General features: G+C 28.0%; 2 protein-coding genes across 8 annotated transcripts in view; both read left to right on the plus strand.

The window, feature by feature from the left end:
- Window positions 1–11,968, plus strand: part of Galphao (G protein alpha o subunit) — a 159,243-nt gene extending 147,275 nt beyond the window's left edge. For all 7 annotated transcript variants that reach the window (XM_075312545.1, XM_075312546.1, XM_075312548.1 and 4 more), the window contains exons 5-8: window positions 6,654–6,782; window positions 6,852–6,981; window positions 7,057–7,210; window positions 9,673–11,968. In XM_075312545.1, the coding sequence (XP_075168660.1) occupies window positions 6,654–6,782; window positions 6,852–6,981; window positions 7,057–7,210; window positions 9,673–9,860 (601 nt within the window). In that variant the 3' untranslated portion in view covers window positions 9,861–11,968. The remainder of the gene's footprint in view (window positions 1–6,653; window positions 6,783–6,851; window positions 6,982–7,056; window positions 7,211–9,672) is intronic.
- Window positions 11,969–18,745: 6,777 nt separating this feature from the next.
- Caf1-105 (chromatin assembly factor 1, p105 subunit) lies at window positions 18,746–21,500 on the plus strand. The gene is made up of 2 exons (XM_075310835.1): window positions 18,746–19,453; window positions 19,528–21,500. The coding sequence occupies exons 1-2, from the start codon at window positions 18,876–18,878 to the stop codon at window positions 21,341–21,343; spliced, it is 2,394 nt and encodes a 797-aa protein (XP_075166950.1). The 5' UTR covers window positions 18,746–18,875; the 3' UTR covers window positions 21,344–21,500.
- Window positions 21,501–23,243: the final 1,743 nt, after the last annotated feature.

Raw genomic sequence — 23,243 nt, forward strand, 5'->3', positions numbered from 1 at the left:
TTGAAATGTATACATATTTTTTGTTGTAGTCTTTTGCAGAATAAAAAACACTGAACATAATTCAAATAATGAATTAATGACCAATTTTACATAAAATATTAAAGAATATTTTCCCATTTAATTGTTTTGCATTAAAAATTACCTTGAAATAATTAACAATATGTTTAGAAATATTGGAATTATAAAAAATGTCATCTAAAAAAGGGGAAGTATGTACAAGGTGGCTGGTATGTAATGTAACAAGGAAGGAAAGCGCTTCTTCATTTTTTAAAACATTATTGTTTAAAAGCAAAAAATTACGGAAATTACATACATTTTTAAAATCTGTTTAGATTTGTTCGATTTGGCTACCTTTGGCATGAATTATGGCCTTGAAACGGCTAACAAAGCCATCTCACGCTGCAAGAAAGTTAATCTGCGGCCCACATTTCCATCCAAAAAATATAAAGCAATCACATAATTCCACTGATTGCCATTGGGTTTAAAATCTACTAAAAGTAGATTTGAAATCAAATAACATTTGAAATCTGGGTGAAATGAAATTTTGGAAGTATAATGTGAATGAGGCATGACATTGTTTTAAATAATTGTTTTCCTATACTTAGAAAATTTTGTTATTTGTATAAACATTACCTTACTTTTTTACAATATACACATATTTGTATTTATCTTTCTGAAAGAAATATGACATATTGTAGTTGTTTCACTTTCAAGCTAAAATACCCCATCAATCAAATTAACTGGATTTTTTTTTTTGATTTTGACAGTTTGTCCCACAAAATGTTATTGTGTATTATCATATGCGGCATTACATACTAAAAAAATTACAAGTTTGAGACTTGAGCTACGCATTATTTACATACGTATAAGTTACATTAAGAGCATCTTGCATTATAGCGACAAAATTTCGTATTTTGTGCAATTTTGTCTTAAACCTCTAATGTCCCAATTTTTTTCCAGATGATTAAATTGTCAATATTAACGACTCAAATGCAAGAGAACTAAGCAAGAAAAATTTATACGAAAAAATTCAGCATATGCTGCAAAGCCTCTTGAATAGTTTCAAAAAAGTATTCTTTTAATTTTGCCCATTTTTGTTGTTTTAAGGTGTGTTTTATTAAAATCTTCCTTATGAAATGAACCCTCTAATTAGAGGGTTAATTTTAATAATGTTCTGTTGAAAACAACAATAATTTTTTTCATATTTACTAAAATTACTAAGTAATTTTTCTACGTATAATTTTTCTGTCCATAAATGGGTTTACCACACAGCGATATGTGGGGTATGGTATATACCTTCAACAACAAATAGAGCATACGAGCGTAAATTCTCTTCGGCATATTTATGTTGTTTATGTACGAGAAGCAGATAATGCAAGAGAGAGAGAGTTTCAAAATTACGGTGATGGAATATGATTGTAGTGTTGGGCATAAAGATCATATTCAATGCAATATCTTTGAGTATTAGGATATACTATCTTGTGAGTACACTCTTTCATTCTCTGATCCACTCACACTAGAGAATGTGTTTGCATAAGAGGCATTCATCGCTCCACAGACTGGATTGTTGCCGCCAATTTGTTAAAAATTCAAAAAATACAATGAGAAAATTAATAATTACTTTTTGAACTAAAAACTGTCAATAAAAACATAATGATGCATTCATTCACGATCCCTTAATTTTAGACTTTTTTTATGATTCTACCAACTAAATTAAAAGCTAAAATATGATTCTGCCAATTAAATTTAATATTATCTGCTACTAAATTAAAAATAAGAAAAAAACTATTTAAAACTTAAATTCTACTTTAACAAAACATTATTTTTTATGATTCTGCCAAGGCTGCATATGGGACCTTACTACCAAATAACAAAAATTATTTAATAATATTATAAAATTATATTCTACCATTACGTCTCATCCAATCCTCTGTGTTTCCTTCTACTATTAAAAAAAATTGAGTTTTTCAACTACAACGTTTTCCTATATCACCCAATTTCCATTTCAACATTATGGTCTACGTGCAAATTGGTATAACCTTGGGCGTCACGCACCATTCAATGCCATTAAAGCGTAATTAAAAGAAGTACGTTAAAATCAGTTAATTGTATTTTATGGCTCCCATACATAGCCATTGCATTAGTCTATTTAAATTTGGGGGGGGGGGGGGTATTTTGTGTCAGCTCGTCTCCTTTTGTAAGATGTTTAAGATAAAATTTATGTATTAGGTACGCATGATTACGTTAAGAAATTTATTTAATTGTTGTTTTTTTGTTTGAGATTTTGTCATGGTATCTTCATCATCGTCGTTCACGTTGTGATCTTCATTAAGTTGGAAAGAGAAATCTTAACAATGTTGCAACAAAATATTACAGAAGTCCAACACAATTGCTTATTATAAACGAAATGACATAATTTCAAATAAATACTTTAAGAAAATGTAATTAAATATTCCATGAATATGGAATTGCATTATAATTTTGATATTAAAAAATCTTTAATATTTTTTTAAACAAAGTTGCAATCTATATTAAGATAAAAGAAAAAACATGACCACACAATTTCAACGAAATCATTCTCCAAACGTAATACCGACCTTTTATTTATTTTTTTTTAATTTATGCAAACTTTGGCAACAATAATTACCAACTCTCTTATTTCATCAAGATTCTCCCAACAAGTTTCTACTTTATGTACAAGAAAGTGGCAACGCTTAACTAATTTAGAACAAATGTTTTGCCCGAAGGATTCTCCATCATCAAAGAGAATCCACCCACTAAACACTAGCGTTTGAGAAACTTTTATATTCAGCACACTTTGAAACATGTTTTCAAAGAATCAGCTTAAAATTCAATTTGAGAAAATCGCATTCTCATATTACACACAAAAAAATTTCACGAAAATTTTTCCAATTAAAATTTTAATTGAGTTTTAAAAAATATTCAATTAAAAATTTAATTGATTCAACATATTTTTTAATTGAAACAAAAATCAATCACAAAAATAATAGTATCAATTAATTTTTTAATTGGTTCAATTAACTTTTTAATTGACCTTCAATTAATTTTTTAATTGATACTATCATTTCTGTGATTGAAGACATTTCAATTAAAAATTAATTGGATCAATTAATTTCGTGATTGAATCAGAAAAAAAATTTTTGTGTGTACCTTCAAATTGATATGGTGTTCAGCGTTGCCACAATGAATTTTTATTTTGGACCAAAATTTGACCAAAATTCGTACCAGCGGACCATTTTTCCAAATTAAATTAATATCATTTAAAAATTAAAATTCTTCCACAATTTTACTTCGATAGACAATTTTGTCAAACTTTTATTTCTATAGAAAATTTTGTCAAAATTTTATTTCTATAGAAAATTTTGTCAAAATTTTATTTCTATGGAAAATTTTGACATAATTTTATTTCTATAGAAAATTTTGTTATAATTGTATTTCTATAGAAAATTTTGTTAAAATTTTATTTCTATAGAAATTTTTGTAAACTTTTATTTCTACATAAAATTTTGTCACAATTTTACTTCTATATAAAATGTCGTCAAAATTTTATTTCTATTGAAAATTTTGTCATAATTTTATTTCTGTAGAAAATTTTGTCAAAATTTTATTCCTATAGAAAACTTTATTAAAATTTTTTATTAAAAAAATTTTGTCAAAATTTAATTTTTGTAGAAAATTTTGTCAAAATTGCATTTCTATAGAAAATTTTGCCATTATTTCATTTCTTTAGGAAATTTTGTCAAAATTTCAGTTCTATAAAAAATTTAGCCAAAATTTTATTTGTATAGAAAATTTAACCAAAATTGTATTCCTATAGAAAATTTTGTCAATGTTTTATTTCCATAGAAAATTTGTCAAACTTTCTATAGATAGTAATCGCAAAATTGTCTTCCTATATAAAATTTTTGCATTTTTTATATCTATATAACAGTTTTATACACACACTGTGGAACAGGGTATTAAAAGTTAGTGCATATGTTTGCAACACCCAGAAGGAGACGAGATAGACACATGGTGTCTTTGGCAAAAATGCTCAGGGTGGGCTCCTGAGTCGATATAGCGATGTCCGTCTGTCCGTGAACACATTTTTGTAATCAAAGTCTAGGTCGCAGTTTTAGTCCAATCGACTTCAAATTTGGCACAAGTATGTGTTTTGGCTGAGAATAGATCCCTATTGATTTTGGAAGAAATCTGTTCAGATTTAGATATAGCTCCCATATATATATTTTGCCCAATATGGACTTATATGGCCCCAGAAGCCAGAGTTTTACCCTAATATGCTTAAAATTTTGCACAAGAAGAACAATTAGCACTATAGTCAAGTGTGCCAAATTTTATTGAAATCGGTTCAGATTTAGATATAGCTCCCATATATATCTTTCGCCCGATATGGACTAATACGGTCCCAGAAGCCGGAGTTTTACCCCAATTTGGTTGAAATTTTGCACAGGGAGTAGAGTTAGCATTGTAGCTATGCGTGCCAAATTTGGTTGAAATCGGTTCAGATTTAGATATAGCTCCCATATATAGCTTTCGCCCGATTTACACTCATATGACCAAAGAGGCCAATTTTTTGCTCCGATTTAGTTGAAATTTTGCACAGAGAGTAGAATTATCATTGTAGCTATGCGTGCCAAATTTGGTTGAAATCGGTTCAGATTTAGATATAGCTCCCATATATATGTTTTTCCGATTTCGACAAAAATGGTCAAAATACCAACATTTTCCTTGTAAAATCGCCACTGCTTAGTCGAAAAGTTGTAAAAATGACTCTAATTTTCCTAAACTTCTAATACATATATATCGAGCGATAAATCATAAATAAACTTTTGCGAAGTTTCCTTAAAATTGCTTCAGATTTAAATGTTTCCCATATTTTTTACTAACATTGTGTTCCACCCTAGTGCATTAGCCGACTTAAATTTTAAGTCTATAGATTTTGTAGAAGTCTATCAAATTCTGTCCAGATCGAGTGATATTTAAATGTATGTATTTGGGACAAACCTTTATATATAACCCTCAACACATTTGACGGATGTGATATGGTATCGAAAATTTAGATCTACAAAGTGGTGCAGGGTATAATACAGTCGGCCCCGCCCGACTTTAGACTTTCCTTACTTGTTAAAGTTTAATTCTGTACAAAATTTTGGCAAATTTTTTTTTTCTTTAGAAAATATTGATAAAATTTTATTTCTATAGATATTGTTGTCAAAAACTTATTTCTATTGAAAAATTTTGTCAAAATATTATATTTTTGTCAAAATTTTATTTCTATAGAAAATTTTGAAAAAAATACCGATTTGACGAAAATGGACCAAAATCAAACGAATTCCATTTGGTCCGACCATCGGACCAAATAGTTTTTTGGACAAATTTTGGTCCGATCGGACCAAAATGGCAACCCTGATGGTGTTTCATATGAAAAGTACTCTCAAAATGAGCGAATTAATATCAAAATGTAGAGACCTATAAGAAGAAATTGCTTTATTTGTCAATGTTCTTCTAAGGTAGTTCTGTTCCTGAAACCCCCTTAAAAAGACAATACGTTCAAATAGCCACAATTAATTTCACACACCCATACACTTTCTTATTTAACTCTTGTAGTTTTTAATTAGAAATTTACTATGTCTGATTGTTCTTTGCAATGGTATGCATACATCAAGTGAGATTCTTGTTCTCTTTTATTAAGAGAAACAATAACAAATTTGTTGTTGGCATTGTAAGTTTCTTTGTTAAAGAGTATGGTATGGTGCCTTCAGCGAAAGTTTCGCTCCCCTTAAAAAATGTAAGGTTATTTTTGCTACGCAAAAACTCCTTGAGGCATTGTTATCGTATGCCGATAAGACAGTTGTTTTCTGTGAGTAGAAGTTGTAAGCAATCGATAATAACATCTTGGACCTTTTTTTAACACAATGAACAATACTTTTCCTATATGTTGGGTAGGAAATGTTTCGCCAGAGGTTCATGTATATTCAATTATATTATGTCTTAAGAAGTTTATTATAAAAAATATATAGGTTACCAATCTCTTTTATAGATTGCCAAATTTCTCACCAATAATTGAGTACCAGAAAAAAATCGCAAAGCCACAATAAAAAAAAATTGAATTGAAATTACATCTGTTTAATTTTAGCCAGATTCCATCTAACTAACAACCAACATCTTTTAACAATAGTATATCGACATGAATGGGAGCATTTTTTTCGCCAAGCTGTAAGAGACCGTGAAATAAATTCAATTTTTGATAGGTACAGATTTGTGAATGGAAAAGAAACAAATGCAAATTCGTTAATAATTTACACTTGAGTGCTAATAAAAATATAAACAGCTAATGTAGTGTGGATTATTGTGATGAGTTTACAATTTTTTTTCTAATTTTTTTTTTTTTGAAATTGGTCAAATGAAGTGGTGTAGATTACTACATCGGCATTAATGCAGTGCTATTGCGAGGCATACTTATTATATAAATTAGGTCATACTATTACACCCAAAAAAAATAAATATAATTAATTAATTAATTAATTTTGTAATGTAATCTAACAAAATCTTGTAGAGAAACAAATTACTTTTACATTAAATAAATAAATTACTTTTACATTAAATCTTCCGTATTTTTAATATCATTTTAGTTTCCTGGACGATTTGGATCGGTTAGGCGCCAAAGATTATCAACCAACCGAACAGGATATATTGCGCACTCGTGTCAAAACAACCGGTATCGTTGAAGTGCACTTTTCCTTTAAAAATCTTAACTTTAAGTAAGTGTGGTTGTGTGTTTTTAATTAAAAACTAAACAAATTTTAATAATTTTTGTATCTCACCTTCAGACTGTTCGATGTTGGTGGCCAACGTTCAGAACGAAAGAAATGGATCCATTGCTTTGAAGATGTTACTGCGATTATATTTTGTGTTGCCATGTCTGAATATGATCAAGTCTTGCATGAAGATGAAACTACAGTAAGTTTTATTGTTTAAACAAAGTTTTATTGTTTTAATATTTTTAATAATTAAATTATTATGTTTCTTTTGTAGAACCGAATGCAAGAATCATTAAAACTTTTTGACTCCATTTGTAATAATAAATGGTTTACGGATACTTCGATAATTTTATTCTTAAACAAAAAGGATTTATTCGAAGAGAAAATACGAAAGAGTCCTCTGACAATCTGTTTCCCCGAATATACAGGTAAGTTTGTTATAATTTTTTTATAACATCTATTCGTGAAAAATATTTTTTGTCTTCAATCACGAAATTAATTTATCTATTTTTTTTTAAATTGAAATGTCTTCAATAACAGAAATGATAGTATAAACTAAAAAATTAATTGAAAGTCAGTTAAAATTAATTAATTGATACTATTAATTTTTGTAATTGATTTTTTGTTTTCAATTAAAAAATTAATTTTTTAATAAATTTTTAATTGGATATTTTTTAAAACTCAATTACGATTTTAATTGGAAAACATTTCGTGAAATTTTCTGTGACTATTACAAGAAAAACAATTAGTTGTGGTCAGCTGATTTTTATACACCATCTTTAAGGCCGAACATTTTCAATGACAAACCCATGTTAAACCAGAACTGGGACTGGTCCTTACCAGGGTTCATAAAGTTCGACACAATTTTCTATAGAAATAACATTTTGAGAAAATTTTCTATAGAAATAAAATTTTGACAAAATTTTCTATAGAAATAAAATTTTGACAAAATTTTCTATAGAAATACAACTTTGACAAAATTTCCTATAGAAATAAAATTTTGACAAAATGTTCTATAGATATAAAATTTTGACACAATTTTCTATAGAAATAAAACATTGACACAATTTTCTATTGAAATAAAATATTGACAAAATTTTCTATAGAAGTAAAATATTGACAAAATTTTCTATAGAAATAAAATTTTGACAAAATGTTCTATAGAAATAAAATTTTGACAAAATGTTCTATAGAAATAAAATGTTGACAAAATTTTCTATAGAAATAAAATTTTGACAAAATTTTCTATTGAAATAAAATATTGACAAAATTTTCTATTGAAATAAAATATTGACAAAATTTTCTATAGAAATAAAATTTTGACAAAATTTTCTATAGAAATACAACTTTGACAAAATTTCATATAGAAATAAAATTTTGACAAAATTTTCTATAGAAATAAAATTTTGACACAATTTTCTATAGAAATAAAACTTTGACAGAATTTTCTATAGAAATAAAATTTTGACAAAATTTTCAATAGAGATAAAATTTTGACAAAATGTTCTATAGAAATAAAATTTGGACAACATTTTCGCATAAACAAAATTTTCTATTGAAATAAATTTTTGTTAAAATGTTCTATAGAAATAAAATATTGACAAATTTTTCTATAGAAATAAAATTTTGACAAAATTTTCTATAGAAATACAACTTTGACAAAATTTCCTATAGAAATAAAATTTTCCTACAGAAATACAATTTTTTTCTATAGAAATAAAATTTTGACACAATTTTCTATAGAAATAAAACCTTGACACAATTTTCTATAGAAATAAAATTTTAACAAAATTTTCAATAGAGATAAAATTTTGACAACATTTTCGCAGAAACAAAATTTTCTATTGAAATAAATTTTTGACAAAATGTTCTATAGAAATAAAATATTGACAAAATTTTCTATAGAAATAAAATTTTGACAAAATGTTCTATAGAAATAAAATTTTGACAAAATTTTCTATAGAAATAAAATTTTGATAAAATTTCCTATAGAAATAAAATGTTGACAAAATTTTCTATAGAAATAAAATTTTTACAAAATTTTCTATAGAAATAAAATTTTGACAAAATTTTCTATAGAAATAACATTCTTACAAAATTTTCTATAAATAAGATTTTGACAAAGTTTTCTATAGAAATACAACTTTGACAAAATTTCCTATAGAAATAAAATTTTCCTATAGAAATACAATAAAATTTTGACAACATTTTCGCAGAAAAAAAAATTTCTATTGAAATAAATTTTTGACAAAATGTTCTATAGAAATAAAATATTGACAAAATTTTCTATAGAAATAACATGTTGACAAAATGTTCTATAGAAATTAAATTTTGACAAAATTTTCTATAGAAATAAAATTTTGATAAAATTTCCTATAGAAATAAAATGTTGGCAAAATTTTCTATAGAAATAAAATTTTTACAAAATTTTCTATAAATAAGATTTTTTTGTAAAATAAGATTTTTTTAGAAAAACTAAAAAAAAAATTGTCCAAATCGGTCTAGAATTAAATATTCATATACTTTTACAATAGTCTTTAAATTTGATATTATGTAATTTTAGAACGTTTTGGCTTCGAACATCATTTATCATCCCTGGTCCTTACACACTAGGGAATAGTCCTGTACGGGTCCAGGGATTTTCCATTTCCCACAAATAACTGACGATGATTTACTTTTTCTAATAAACATTTAAGGCATTCTCTCTCAATTGGAGGGTTAACATTTTTCCAAAAATTGTCCTTGGGTGTATATTATTTTATGGAAGTCATCCTATAAAAATATATTTTTTATTATTTTCAAATGGACTAAATTAATTAAATAATTAATTAGATCTTTGTGGTACAAAAACAAAAACTCGACATTAATTTCTCTTATATTTATTTTGCAGGTGGTCAAGAGTATGGTGAGGCAGCTGCGTACATTCAAGCTCAATTTGAAGCGAAAAACAAATCAACCTCAAAAGAAATTTACTGCCACATGACGTGTGCTACAGATACAAACAACATACAATTTGTATTCGATGCTGTCACTGATGTTATCATTGCTAACAATCTCAGAGGTTGCGGTCTTTATTAAACAAAAACAATTTTTATTATTCAGTCATTACACACACAACAACAACAAACATTTATTTAAAAACATAAATGAAGAAACAAACAAAAATTAACAACAAGGAGAAAACCAACAACCAATAGAGCAGTTCTAAAGTAAACAAAACAAAAAATTATCAAAAATAAAAACAAAAAGAATGGTAACGAAAAAAAACACAAAGAAAAAAATTGAAAAAATTTACAAACAAAACCCACCATCTTCTCAAAAAAATCTCTCTGTAAAGAACAGGATAAATATCACACAAACTTAAGAAAGTAATGGATAGAAAACAAGAAACAAAAATCTCTAAAACAAATCCGCAAATTTAAAACAAACAAAAAAAAATAAATTCATAATGTTTTTTTTTAAGAAAATAAAAGATAAACAACTTCGACTACATCTCACAACACCGCAACTACAACAACAACAATAACACTATGAACATAAAACAAAATCAACCACATAAATATAAAGTAATTCTCTCTCGGAATTTTTTTACCACAGTTATGAGCATATGGACTCTCTTAACTTAGTCATAGAAACGCCTGATTTAGTTTGATTCTCTTATGAAATATGTATTTCTCTTTTATGTTAGCATTAATTAGTTGCAATTCTTTTCATTTATACGTATGAATTATATATACATATACATCTTTTTTCTCTGATTTAAGTATTGATTGTAAACTCTCCCTCTCTCATCACCATATATATATACTACAGCACCCAGAGAAGAGCCAAAATTAAAGCATGGTAATATGAGAGAGTTAAGCCTTTGATACCGGGATACTATAATTTATTGCAATCGCAAAGTCGATGTTTTAAATTTTTAATTTTGAAAAAGTCGAGTTCTTACAATTTTCAAAATTTAGAAGAGATTTTTTAAAAAATTTAAATAAATATGTCTTATCGCAGTTTACAATCGCTGTTATGATAGCCCTTCTCTGTGTGTTAAAAATTAATTTCCATATTTTGGTAATATATATATTGTTGGAATCAATTATGGGGGAAAATCCCATATATTCTCAAAACAAGCGATTTCGAATTTCTGCATATTAAAACTGAATATACATAATTTTATATTGTATTTATTTTTTTATATACATATGTACTCTATATGTATGCGAATGTATGTATAGAGGTACCTGTATATGTATGTCTCCATTGTAATGATGACTTTCCCTAGGAAGTCAAAAAGTAAACAAACATTCTTAGTCAAACTCAAGCAACATTTGTAACTATTTTTTTTTGTTTTCTTTGTAATAATAATTTAATGCCTTTTTTGTAACTACTCCTATTTAAATATCTAAAAGTTTTTTTATGTAAATCTGTGTGACACAAAATATACATATTATATATTAAGAACTTTCTTATGTTTCTATAAAAAATACATAATATTTAATTTAAACAAAACTGGACAGGCAAAGCCAGGGAAGGTATGAACTAAAAATTAAATTTAAATTGGCATTCTAAAATAATAAAAACTAGACACATGGAATTCAACATGATAAGAATTCGATAAAAAGTTTGGTTTTGGTGGAAAGTGTTTAATCGGTGAAAACTCGATTTAATTTTTTTTAAGCCGAATTATGACTTTTTTTAATCTCCTTTAAATGAACTTTTGCAAATTTTTGGCAATCACGTCGACTAATTCTCAAGCAATCATAATATAATCACGATTAGTAGGTTGTGAAAATCGTATAGAGTTGAATCGAACAAATTATAGAAAATTATGAGAAGCCATTTGTTCGATTTTAGTTTCAATTTTTTTTGCACAAAAAGTCAAATTCATCCCTGCTTAAAATAGACCTCTGAAAAAATGGTTGTTGTTAGAAACATTGATTTATGAAAGGGATGTATATCAATTTTAATCCCAAAAAAACCATTAGTGCACTTTCCATTATTATCAAAATATAATTATCAAATTTCTAATAAAGTAGAGTTCGATCAATCAAAATCTATTTTTTATGCATACCTTCCCTTAACCACAACACAATTTGAACAACCTTAAAAGCAACTAAAAATTCTCTAAACGCGATCAAACAAAAATATCAAAACACACGCACACACAACGACAGGCTGTATTTTTTTATTAATTGTATATTTTTTTTTTTGCAATCACAAGCTCATAATATTTAGTTGATTTAATTTTAAAAATATGTACTATATTGTGTAGCACAAAACAAAATAATATTATATTTTACTTGCCATATTGTATTTGTAGTAATCTCAAGTCAATGCTTTATATGAGTCTAAAAGTGAAATAATGATTAAATATCAATTTCCTTTCCTAATTTCTAACATTCTGACCAAAACGCACAATCAAGTCTAGAGAACAAGAACAAGAAAGATAATGATGAAATTCGTATGGATCTATAAAAGCATAGATTCATTCAAAAAAGATTGGCATTGGAATTTCATTCTTTACAGTTTTTTTATTATTATTGGAAAGCATTTTTGTATTAGCCTAGATTTCCAATAATGGATGAGGTGAAGGATTATGTCTAAATATGTGGGTCAGGTATGATAAATGATATTGACGAAAAAGTACTAAAATGTATTAAAAATGTATTTTTCGAAGCCAAAAAGTACTAAAATTACATAGAATCAAATTTAAAGACTACTGTGAAAGTATGCGTATATTTAAATCTAAACCGATTTGGACAATTTGTTTTAACTTTTTCTACAAAATCTTATTTTGCAAAATTTTATTTCTATAGAAAATTTTGTAAATTTTTTTTTCTATAAAAAATTTTGTCAAAATTTTTTTTCTATAAAAAGTTTTGTGAAAATTTTATTTCTATAGAAAATTTTGTCAAATTTTTTATTTCTATAGAAAATTTTGTCAATTTTTTTATTTCTATAGAAAATGTCAAAATTTTATTTCAATTGGAAATTTTGTCAAAATTTTATTTCTATAGAAAATGTTGTCATTATTTTCTATATAAATTTTTGTCAAAAAATTGTGTCAAAATTTTATTTCTATAGAAAATTTTGTCAAAATTTTATTTCTACAGAAAATTGTGTCAAAATTTTATTTCTATAGAAAATTTTGTCAAAAATTTATTTATAAAGAAAAATTTGTCAAATTTTTATTTCTATAGAAAATTTTGTCAAATGTTTTATTTCTATAAAAATTGTGTCAAAATTTTATTTCTATAGAAAATTTTGTCAACATTTTATTTCTGTAGAAAATTTTGTCAAAATTTTATTTCTATAGAAAATTGTGTCCAAAATTTTATTTCTATAGAAAATTTTGTCAAAATTTTATTTCTAAAGAAAAATTTGTCAAAATTTTATTTCTATAGAAAATTTTGTCAAAATTTTATTTCTAAAGAAAAATTTGTCAAAATTTTATTTCTAAAGAAAAATTTGTCAAAACGTTAGAAAATGTTGTCAATTTTTTTTTTATTTATCTACAGAAAATGTATGAAGTACAGCTGTGGCAACAATACTACGGTAGTCTTTGTAAGCGGACGTAAAACTAAAAAAAATATTTAAAATTGAGGAGTTGACAAAATTAATTAAAAATAAAGTCTAAAGGTTGATATTAAGTTCGAATTTAGCCGCTAAAATTTTTCACGAATACGAACTTTGTGAAAATTTTCTTCCCCATCAAGTTATAATAAAATTTCCAACAAATATGTATAATTTTATGCCTTTTTTACTGATTTAGTTTTCACTTTAGCGATTTTAGCGGCTAAACTAGAACTTAATACCCACCTTAAAGGAGTTCTTGACAATAGTCTTCCAATGGAATTCTTTTTGAAATTTAGTGAAAAGTACTCTTTCTTAAAAATTATATTTTCCATCCCTGCCATGGACCATGATTCAAACCTTTTATATCGAAGACAATAATTCTTCCTCAATTTACAAATCGAGAAATATTGAAATTCAAATGTTTAGGTCGTAGAAGACTAAACTTTTTTTTAGATCCTACTAAGTTCACATTTTCTTAAAGGCATAATCTTTCCTTCATGAAACATCCAAATTTCAAAAACAAAAATTGATAGCAAATACTACAATAAAAAAATCAAAGAAAAACGATTTCTTTAAAATAGTTATGTAATACTTTTAAAGTGTATGTATATTGAACTATGTATTAAATTATTTCTCTCTCTCGCTCTTTAGTAAAATGGCATTTAACTAAGTTCAGTATTTATTTAATTTTTATTTTAAAATGTCTAATTCAAATAAACCAGAATCTGAATCTGAAATTTTAACCATAGCCATAATTTTGTATTTATTATATAAATTATTAACTTTCGCATTTCTCTCTCAGTCACTATCTCTTTTTATCAAAATTTGTTTTAAATGCTCTCTATTTATGTCTTATCTAATCTAATATTTCTATTTTTTTTTTTGTTTTATTTATTTTATTGTTTTAATTTAAAAAAAAAAAGAAAAACCTAAAAGAAATTTTCAAACAATCATTTGATAAAAACAAAGTTATTTATAATTTATATAAATTGAAAACAAGAAAACAACGTATAATTATAACCTTAACAACTATTAAGTAATATGTATTTAAAACAAGATCTATATATATATAGTAAGAGAAATCTTTAATGAGAAATCCATAAATTTACTCTCAATGTAGATTGTAAAATTGTAGCAGAGTAGAGCATATAAAGAGTAATTTTATTTCTTCTTTATTATGGCCAAACTCTTTACAATTTATACAAAAGCTTAAGAGTAAAAATTGTTTAAATGATGTTTCCACATTCTGTATTTTGGAAAAGTTCCTTAAGAAGGCCGTACGTATTTTTTTTATTGTAATACACAAGAGGAATTATATAAGCAAATTTTGGAATTTTTTCGAACAAGTATTTAATAATTTAACAAAAACCAAAAATTTCATAAATTCATAATACGTATAATGCATATTTATTTAAAGCTATAATAATAAATAAAAAAACAACAAACAAAATTAAAAGTTTTTTTTTTAATTTTTATATTCGATTAGATAATTATTTTTTTAATTATCTTATGCATATTCTTGTTATGTTTGAGTAAGAACCATGTTCAAAAATTCCAAACAAGAACGATTGAAAAACCAAAACTTCAAAAAATGGAACGTTTTTGTTTGGGGAGGGGATTGAAGAAAATTAAATTTTAATATTTTGCCTGCCCATTACGCTTCGGGAAAATTAAAGTATGTATTTGATACATTTTTGTATTAAAACCGTCAAAGTGACTTGGATATCCGGTAAGAAGATTAAGTGGTGAGTAAATATTTGAAAATAAAATTTATTTGTTTTTTTTTTTTGGTTTGTTCTTTAAAAAAGCAATCGTTTTAGCTTCTGTCCAGACAAACCTATGTTGGTATAAAATCGGGCTTCACTGATTTGTGTTCTAATAATAATTAATAAGCGGCGAACGCTTACTTTTCCAATAAAAACTGGCAAATTATAGACCCCAGAAATTAGTAAAGAGATTTTGATAAAAAAAATATCTAGATTTCGTTTACAGTGTGTGAACATTGTATAAAACAGTGTAAACGTAATACAATGCTGTGTGAACGTAATATTCAACTATACAATATATGAGTGTCTGAACGGCTTCTAAAGGAATGTTAACGCCAATTTGTTCTTTCTGTAATATCGCATTGTGTTAATGTGAACATTTTAATTTATTCGTCTATTAATCTTTTCTTTATTTTGTACCGTAATGAGAGGTTGAATTACTTTGACTACTAAATGCCATAAATACACATTCACAATTTTTACTCACATACTTTCTATAACTAAAAAACAGCCAGCATTTAAAACTTTTAAGAGCTCATATTTATACAACTTTTTTTAACAAATAAAAGTTTCATCTCCAAAAAAAATCTCTAAGAAAGAACATCTTAAAATGGAATATATATATTACATAGAAAACCCAAAAACGAAATATGTAAACAGACACAAAAATGAAAGCAAAACATAACTATACATAAAAACAAAACCAACAAGAACAAAACTTGAAAAATAATAAAACAACTAAAATAAATTTTTTTCTCTTCACAATTTTTACAGAAAATTATCATAAACTAAATAAATAACATTATTTACCATTAAAAAGAAAATATTAAATTTAAGAAGAAAAAAATGTAATAATAAAATTGAAAACCAAAAACTAATTGATTATTTATTAATTCATCAATTGATAAAATAATTAATTGGTTCATAAATAATTTAAACATTTAAAATAAAAGTGAACGACAACTTCAAAGTGACCATTTTTACAAATAATATAACAAAACCAAAAAACAAACATCTCTAAAACCAACTACAAACAAATTATTTGTAATTATATTTATTAAAACAAAAAAAAATATTAATAAAAAAAACTAAAAACAAAAAAAATCACAAATAGTATAAACGTTTACATTAATGAGATTAAGAGGAAGACGAGAATAAAAAGAAAATCGCATAAGCTCTTGACAAAAAAAAACTTATTAAATAAAGATGTAATTATAAAAAGTTATTTACTAGAAATCATTTCAAATAAGTTGAAAGAATCTAAAAAAGCTACACAAAACGAAAAGTTTCATTAAATCAAGAAGCTGAAAGCTTTTTCCATGTTCTTCATTGGACCGACAACATCCTAACTCTGCAGGAATATAAGTATATCGATACACCTACACTCACACGTATGCACATTAAATCATATTTAAATTGAAATTGCGAAAGATTATGAGGAATCTATTTTGGATAGTCATTTGGTAGTCACCTTTAAATTTTGGAAAATTTATCTTTCATGAGTAAAAAAAGAAACGGTTGTATTGAGATTAAACAGTAATGGGTTGTCCAGAACATATCCCAGATGTTGGCCACACTATAAGTTATGTCCGACCGCGTAATCGATACTGCTGCTTGTTAATTTGATCGACAACGCATTTTTCGATTATGTAGCCATCGCCGACAATTCGTATCAATTGGCCACACTATAAGATTTTTTTATAAACACAGACATTCCGTCCGGAATGACTTATAATCTGGACGGCACACTCATTTGTCTTTAGTATTAAGAGGCAGCTTTTGTATCTGCCAACATAATATCACGTAATTTCTTCTCATAACCTTCTATACCTTAACATATATTTGGCCCTCTTAATTACCAAATACTGTTTGATTTGCGCCGTTCAGGTTATAAGTATTTTCCGATGAAATTTATGTGTATGTAAAGAGGGACCAAACGCTAAGAATTGTCGCTTATAATAAAATATCGATACATTTGTCATCGATCCATTAACAACTTTCGAACATATAGTAGGGCCAATATCTGGGTTAGTTTGTCACGAGCGTTGCATACTGAAAACTTATGTATTGAACGGCGCATTCAAAGTTAAGGGCGTCCTTCGGTGTCATACTATGCAACAACCGATTTTCTTTACTTGTGTTGTATACTACAGATTTTAATCAAATAGTTGGATACAGAACAATCAATCCATTGCCTCATTAGTAACAACTTCTTGAAATCATTTAACCAATTTCAATTTAATTAAGCAAAACCACATTAAAACAAAACGAGTTATTAATAGCTAGTAAAGGAACTTTAGGTGTTAATATTTTTCATGCCAAAATTAGTAATTATTTTGCAAGCCCATCATAAGGGAAATGACGCTAAATTATTTGATGTTTTCTATTGATTTCATGTAATTAATTCAAAATCGGTTATGTGATATATTTTAATTGATATCGGTTTTTATTTATTTTACCTGTTATTACTTCTTCTTCATATGTATTTTCATTTAATTCTCATATTGATATTATAACTATTATAAAATTTATATATAAATTGACTCATAGTAGTGGAAGAAAAGAATGAAAATATTGATAACGTCGGAATGCAAAAATTACAAAACCATAAATTGAAAAATGAATACATTCGTAAAACAAAAAGAGTCCTTTAAACCACATTTGTATGTAAAAGTGAAAAACCCCAGAAATATAATGAAATCTCCCAGTGTTAGAGAGGGATAATCTTGAATTAATATAAAATTATATATTATATAATAAAAATTAATAAAGAAACGGTAAACACAATGGTTGGCTTTTTATTTAACTATAGGATACCGCACATTGGGTTCTCTTTTCTAATTTGATGTTTAAAATGAAAACCAAATTATAAGAATGCATTTTTCATTTCCCTAGCAGCGACATTTGGGGCTGCCATTGTTCTATATACATTTTTAAGGTGGGTATTAAATTCAAGTTAAGCCGCTAAAATCGCTAAAGTGAAAACTAAATCAGTAAAAAAGTCATCAAATTATACATATTTGTTGCAAATTTTATTATAACTTGATTGGGAATAGCCCAAAGCAAATTTTCACAAAGTTTGTATTCCTTAAAGTGGATTAATTAAGAAAAGTAATAGTGAAAAAATTGGGATTTTAGCGGCTAAACTCGAGCTTAATACTCACCTTTACAAATAAACTTGGAATATAAACGGTGCACAAATCTGTGTTTGTTAAAAGCCGTTCACACACACACACATTTTTTGTTGTACAATTTTAATGCGCTTTACAGACTATCAGTTATTCCGGACGGAATGTCGGTGTTTGTAAAGAATTTTACAGTGTGTCGGATAGATACGAGTTGTCGGCGATGACTAAATAATCGGTAAATGTGTTATCGATCCCATAAACATGCAGCCGTATCGATTATACATTCGGACTTAACTTCTAATGTGCACAATGTATGGGATATGTTCGACTCGAGCACTGTCATCCGGAATAACTGATAGTCTGTAAAGCGCATAACGGGTTAATGTCAACAACGACATCCCTTGTCGCGATCACATCTACTCTACTAACAAACACTTAACATCTCTGTTTTGGAATGTCAAACAACGAGCACATCAAATCAGGTTGTATTTTGACATTTCATTAATTTGGCGCCATTAATCCATTTGTGGCATTCTCCAATTTTTGTTAATTGTTTTTAGACTCCTTGAAGTATTAAAGCTAAACAATATACTCCATATACACATTGTTGTTGATATTACCTTAAAAAAATGAAGTGCAAAATACCCGAAATATCATGGCATAATCGTGACCCAGTTCTCAGTGTAGATATCCAGCCCAAAACGTCTTCTTCGAATATTTATCGTCTAGCGTCGGGTGGAACGGATGCTCACGTCTTAATATGGTATATGAAATTAACATCTGGTGAAAATGGAGATATTGAGTTAGATTTGGCCGCTGATTTAGCACGCCACCAAAGAGCTGTAAATGCTGTCAAATGGTCACCAAATGGAGAACTCTTGGCATCCGGTGACGATGAAAGTGTAGTATTCATATGGAAACAAAAGTCCGATACTGAACCCACAAATATATTAGATCCTACCAATGACCAAGACAAGGAAGTGTGGATCACTTTAAAGGTTTTGCGTGGTCACATGGAGGATATTTATGACATAAGTTGGGCTCCCAATTCTTTGTTTTTGGTCTCCGGTTCAGTTGATAACTCGGCCATGATATGGGACGTTCAAAAGGGTAAATCGTTGGCAATATTAAGTGATCACAAAGGATTTGTCCAAGGTGTTGCCTGGGATCCAAAAAATCAATATATTGCTACACTAAGTACAGATAGGTAAATTTCACTGTAGTAGTAAAATTTGGCATGATTTTTACTAATATTCAACAAATTGTTTGTGGTATTTACAGATATTTACGTATATTTGATATACAAACGAAAAAAGTACTCCATCGTATTAGGAAAGGTACACTACCTGTACCAGAAGATAATGAATTACATGGGAAAACTATGCATCTCTTTCATGATGACACATTGCAAACATTTTTCCGGCGTTTGAGTTTTACCCCTGATGGCAAACTGTTACTCACACCGGCCGGTGTCACCGATTACGATGGCTGTACCCATCCTCTGCATGCCACATATGTTTTTAGTCGTTATGGGTTTCGACAACCGGCCATAGTTTTACCTTGTCCAGAACAATACACAGTGGCCGTTCGTTGTTCACCGATTCTCTATAGTTTAAGAGCTCATGACCCAGAGAAAAATCCTCCTGTAGTACCTTTACCGTATCGCATGATTTTTGCTGTAGCTACGAAAAGTTGTGTTTATTTTTATGATACTCAACAGAAGCAGCCCTTTGCTCTTATATCGAATATTCACTACACAAGGCTAACTGATATAACTTGGTCCAATGATGGGCGTATTGTTGTTGTCTCCAGTACGGATGGTTTTTGTTCTCTCATCACATTTGAAGACGGCGAATTGGGCGAAGTGTACAAAGATTCTGATGCAGTGCTGGAAGCTGCTTTAGCTCAAGTTATCAGTAAGAATTCTAAATCTAAGAAGTCGAAGGAAACGGATGGAAGATCAAGAAAACCATCAATGGATGAAAATGGTCAATCGAAAGAAGTACAATCAGCGACGACACTTATAAAGGAACCATTGGAGAAAATACCCGAAAAAGAAAACCAAGCAGTAGACAAGAAAGATGAAAACACGGAAAAATCAGAACCAACAAAGCATGCAAGTACTGAGGCGAATAATTCTCCCAAAGCTAATAGAATAGAGATTAAAAGAACCCCTGCTTCAGAAACAAACAATAAGAGTGAAAATGACAACAAACCTAAAGCGACTCCTATTGCAATAAAGCGTAAACCTGGTCCTGTAAGTACCAATACCGAAACAAAGGCACCAACACCTATCGCTATAAAACGTAAACCAGGTCCAATTGAAGACAAAACTGCAGACAGTTCGGAAAAATCAAATGAAACAGAAAAGCCTAAATCAGAAGATCGTACACCAACTAAAGTGGCCAAACCAGTGGTAATAATTGATAAGGAAATATTAAGTTCAGATGAAAAATTTGAATCTCCAGAAAAAAAGAGTCTGCCGGCAACACCCATATCTGTAAGGAGACATCCACGCACACCAAGTACCACACAAACCACACAGTCATCCCAAAGTCCAACAACGTTTGCAAAGGCTATTAATCCTCATATAGAACAGACTACGCCTTCGTCATCTATTTCGAAGACAATAAAAACACCAATGCGAGAAAAGAAAGCAACACCAATAGCCGTAAGGAAAACTCCACGAAGTGTGTCACTTGTCACGACCACATTAGTGGAGGAAGCCATGGATGCATGGCCTTCGAGTAAAGAATCTGAAGTAAGTCCATTGAAAGAAGTAAAAGCTTCCGAGTCGCAAACATCGAAAGAAATTGGTGTAACACCATTACCCAGTGAAGAGACCAGCGATCGTACTGAGGATATTTGCTTGGTTTATGAAGAAACTGTGGAAGAAGCTCCAACACAAACAGCAACGAGCAATACCCCAACGAATAATGAAACAAAAGAAATGGCAAAAGATAATTCGGTGACAAAAACGGACACCAAGAGCAGCAATACACTAACAAATCCTGTTACACCCAGCAATAAGACTCCACGTCGAGTACCTTTAAAAACCATATCAACGCCTAAATCAAAAAAGAAGTTATTAGACTAATAGATTTAAGTGGAATACAATGATGGTTAAGCCGTTGTTATTTAAGAAGCTTCGTTGTATTAATTGCTCATCGAGAGTTTGGACTCTACCTACACACATTATAATAAAATGATATTACGAAATGTTCTTTATATCCTGTATATGTAAACTAACAAAAGGTTTTATTGGCATTTACGCTGTTTAATATGATGTTGATCAGCAGCATGTTGGGAGTCACAGTGGTACAGACACTCAAAAATTTTTTTTCAGCGACATTTTGCTATTTTAATTCAATGACCGAGTTGTGTATTTATTAATAGCCGAACCCGATCAGCTTTGCTGCGTCATGAGAACATGTACTTTGATATAAGGAATATTTTGCGTTAAATAAGACAACCATATTCATCACAATGTGTCGAAGGATGGAAGAGAAGCATGGAAGAGTTTCATGTATTGTGGATTTAAAATTCTCCGACCGATATTTCATAAAAACTTTAACAAAATTTAATAAAATGTCTATGTCAATGCATTCCCCAGTATTTATCGCTGGGTAGCCTTTACTGAAATTATCAATCCCATTCCCAGGCAAATATTAAGAAATTAAATACCTAGTTCCCATTTAGGTACAACCCTTTACCCTCCCTGATAATTTCAAGAAAATCAGGGAATTTCTAATAATTCCAAAATGTGGGACAAGGTGGATGGATGTCTCTTTCCTCAGGCAAATTTCGATTATTTTCTAGAAACCTTCCTCAGCCTTCCACGAAAAAGAAAAGAAAATGGGGAAAAATGTCCTCAAAATTCCATGTGTCTGGCAAGGGGAGATCATCCACCCGGTCCAAATATCAAAAAATCAGGTACCGCATATTATTTGCATCACTTCTCCCGACGTCTTTTATAAATTTTAAGTAAATCGGAGATTAGTTTTTCCATTGCGCTTTGGAAAAAAAGTCAATTAAAGGAAAGATTCCTCCCACGGTTGCCACCCGAGCCCAAATGAAGAAAATTTTACCAAAAAAAAACTACGAAACTATAAAATTTTGTCAAAATTTTATTTCTATAGAAAATGTTGTCCAAATGTTATTTTTATAGAAAAATTTGTCCAAATTTTATAGAAAATTTTGTCAAAATTTTATTTTTATAGAAAATTTTGTCAAAATTTTATTTCGATAGAAAATTTTGTCAAAATTTTATTTCTATAGAAAATTTTATTTCTATACAAAATTTGTAAAGTACCTCTTACTTGGAGATGAATAATTTGCAAAATCTACCAAAACATCAAGAATTCTACCAATCTACCAAATAGTAAAAAATCTACCATTTTTGGTAGAATTCCTCTATGAAACAATAAAATTTTGTCAAAATTTTATTTCTATAGAAAATACAGTCCAAATGGTATGTTTATAGAAAATGTTGTCAAAATTTTATTTCTATAGAAAATATTGTCCAAATTTTATTTTTATAGAAAATTTTGTCAAAATTTTACTTTTATAGAAAATTTTGTCAACATTTTATTTCTATAGAAAATTTTGTGTTATGTTATCCAAATGTTATGTTTATAGAAAATTTTGTCAAAATTTTATTTTTATAGAAAATATTGTACAAATTTTATTTTTATAGAAAATTTTGTCAAAATTTTATTTTTATAGAAAATTTTGTCAAAATTTTATTTCTATAGAAAATTTTGTGAAAATTTTATTTCTATAGAAAATTTTGTGAAAATTCAATTCTATACAAAATTTGTAAAGTACCTCTTAGTTGGAGATGAATAATTTGCAAAATCTACCAAAACATCAAGAATTCTACCAATCTACCAAATAGTACAAAATCTACCATTTTTGGTAGAATTCTACCAACTGTGGCAACCGTGCCTCCACTCCGTTCGTATGCCAAAGAATAATCAAGATGTCACCCTCAAACT

Source organism: Haematobia irritans, chromosome 5, assembly GCF_050003625.1.
Source record: "Haematobia irritans isolate KBUSLIRL chromosome 5, ASM5000362v1, whole genome shotgun sequence".
NCBI classification, from domain to species: domain Eukaryota; kingdom Metazoa; phylum Arthropoda; class Insecta; order Diptera; family Muscidae; genus Haematobia; species Haematobia irritans.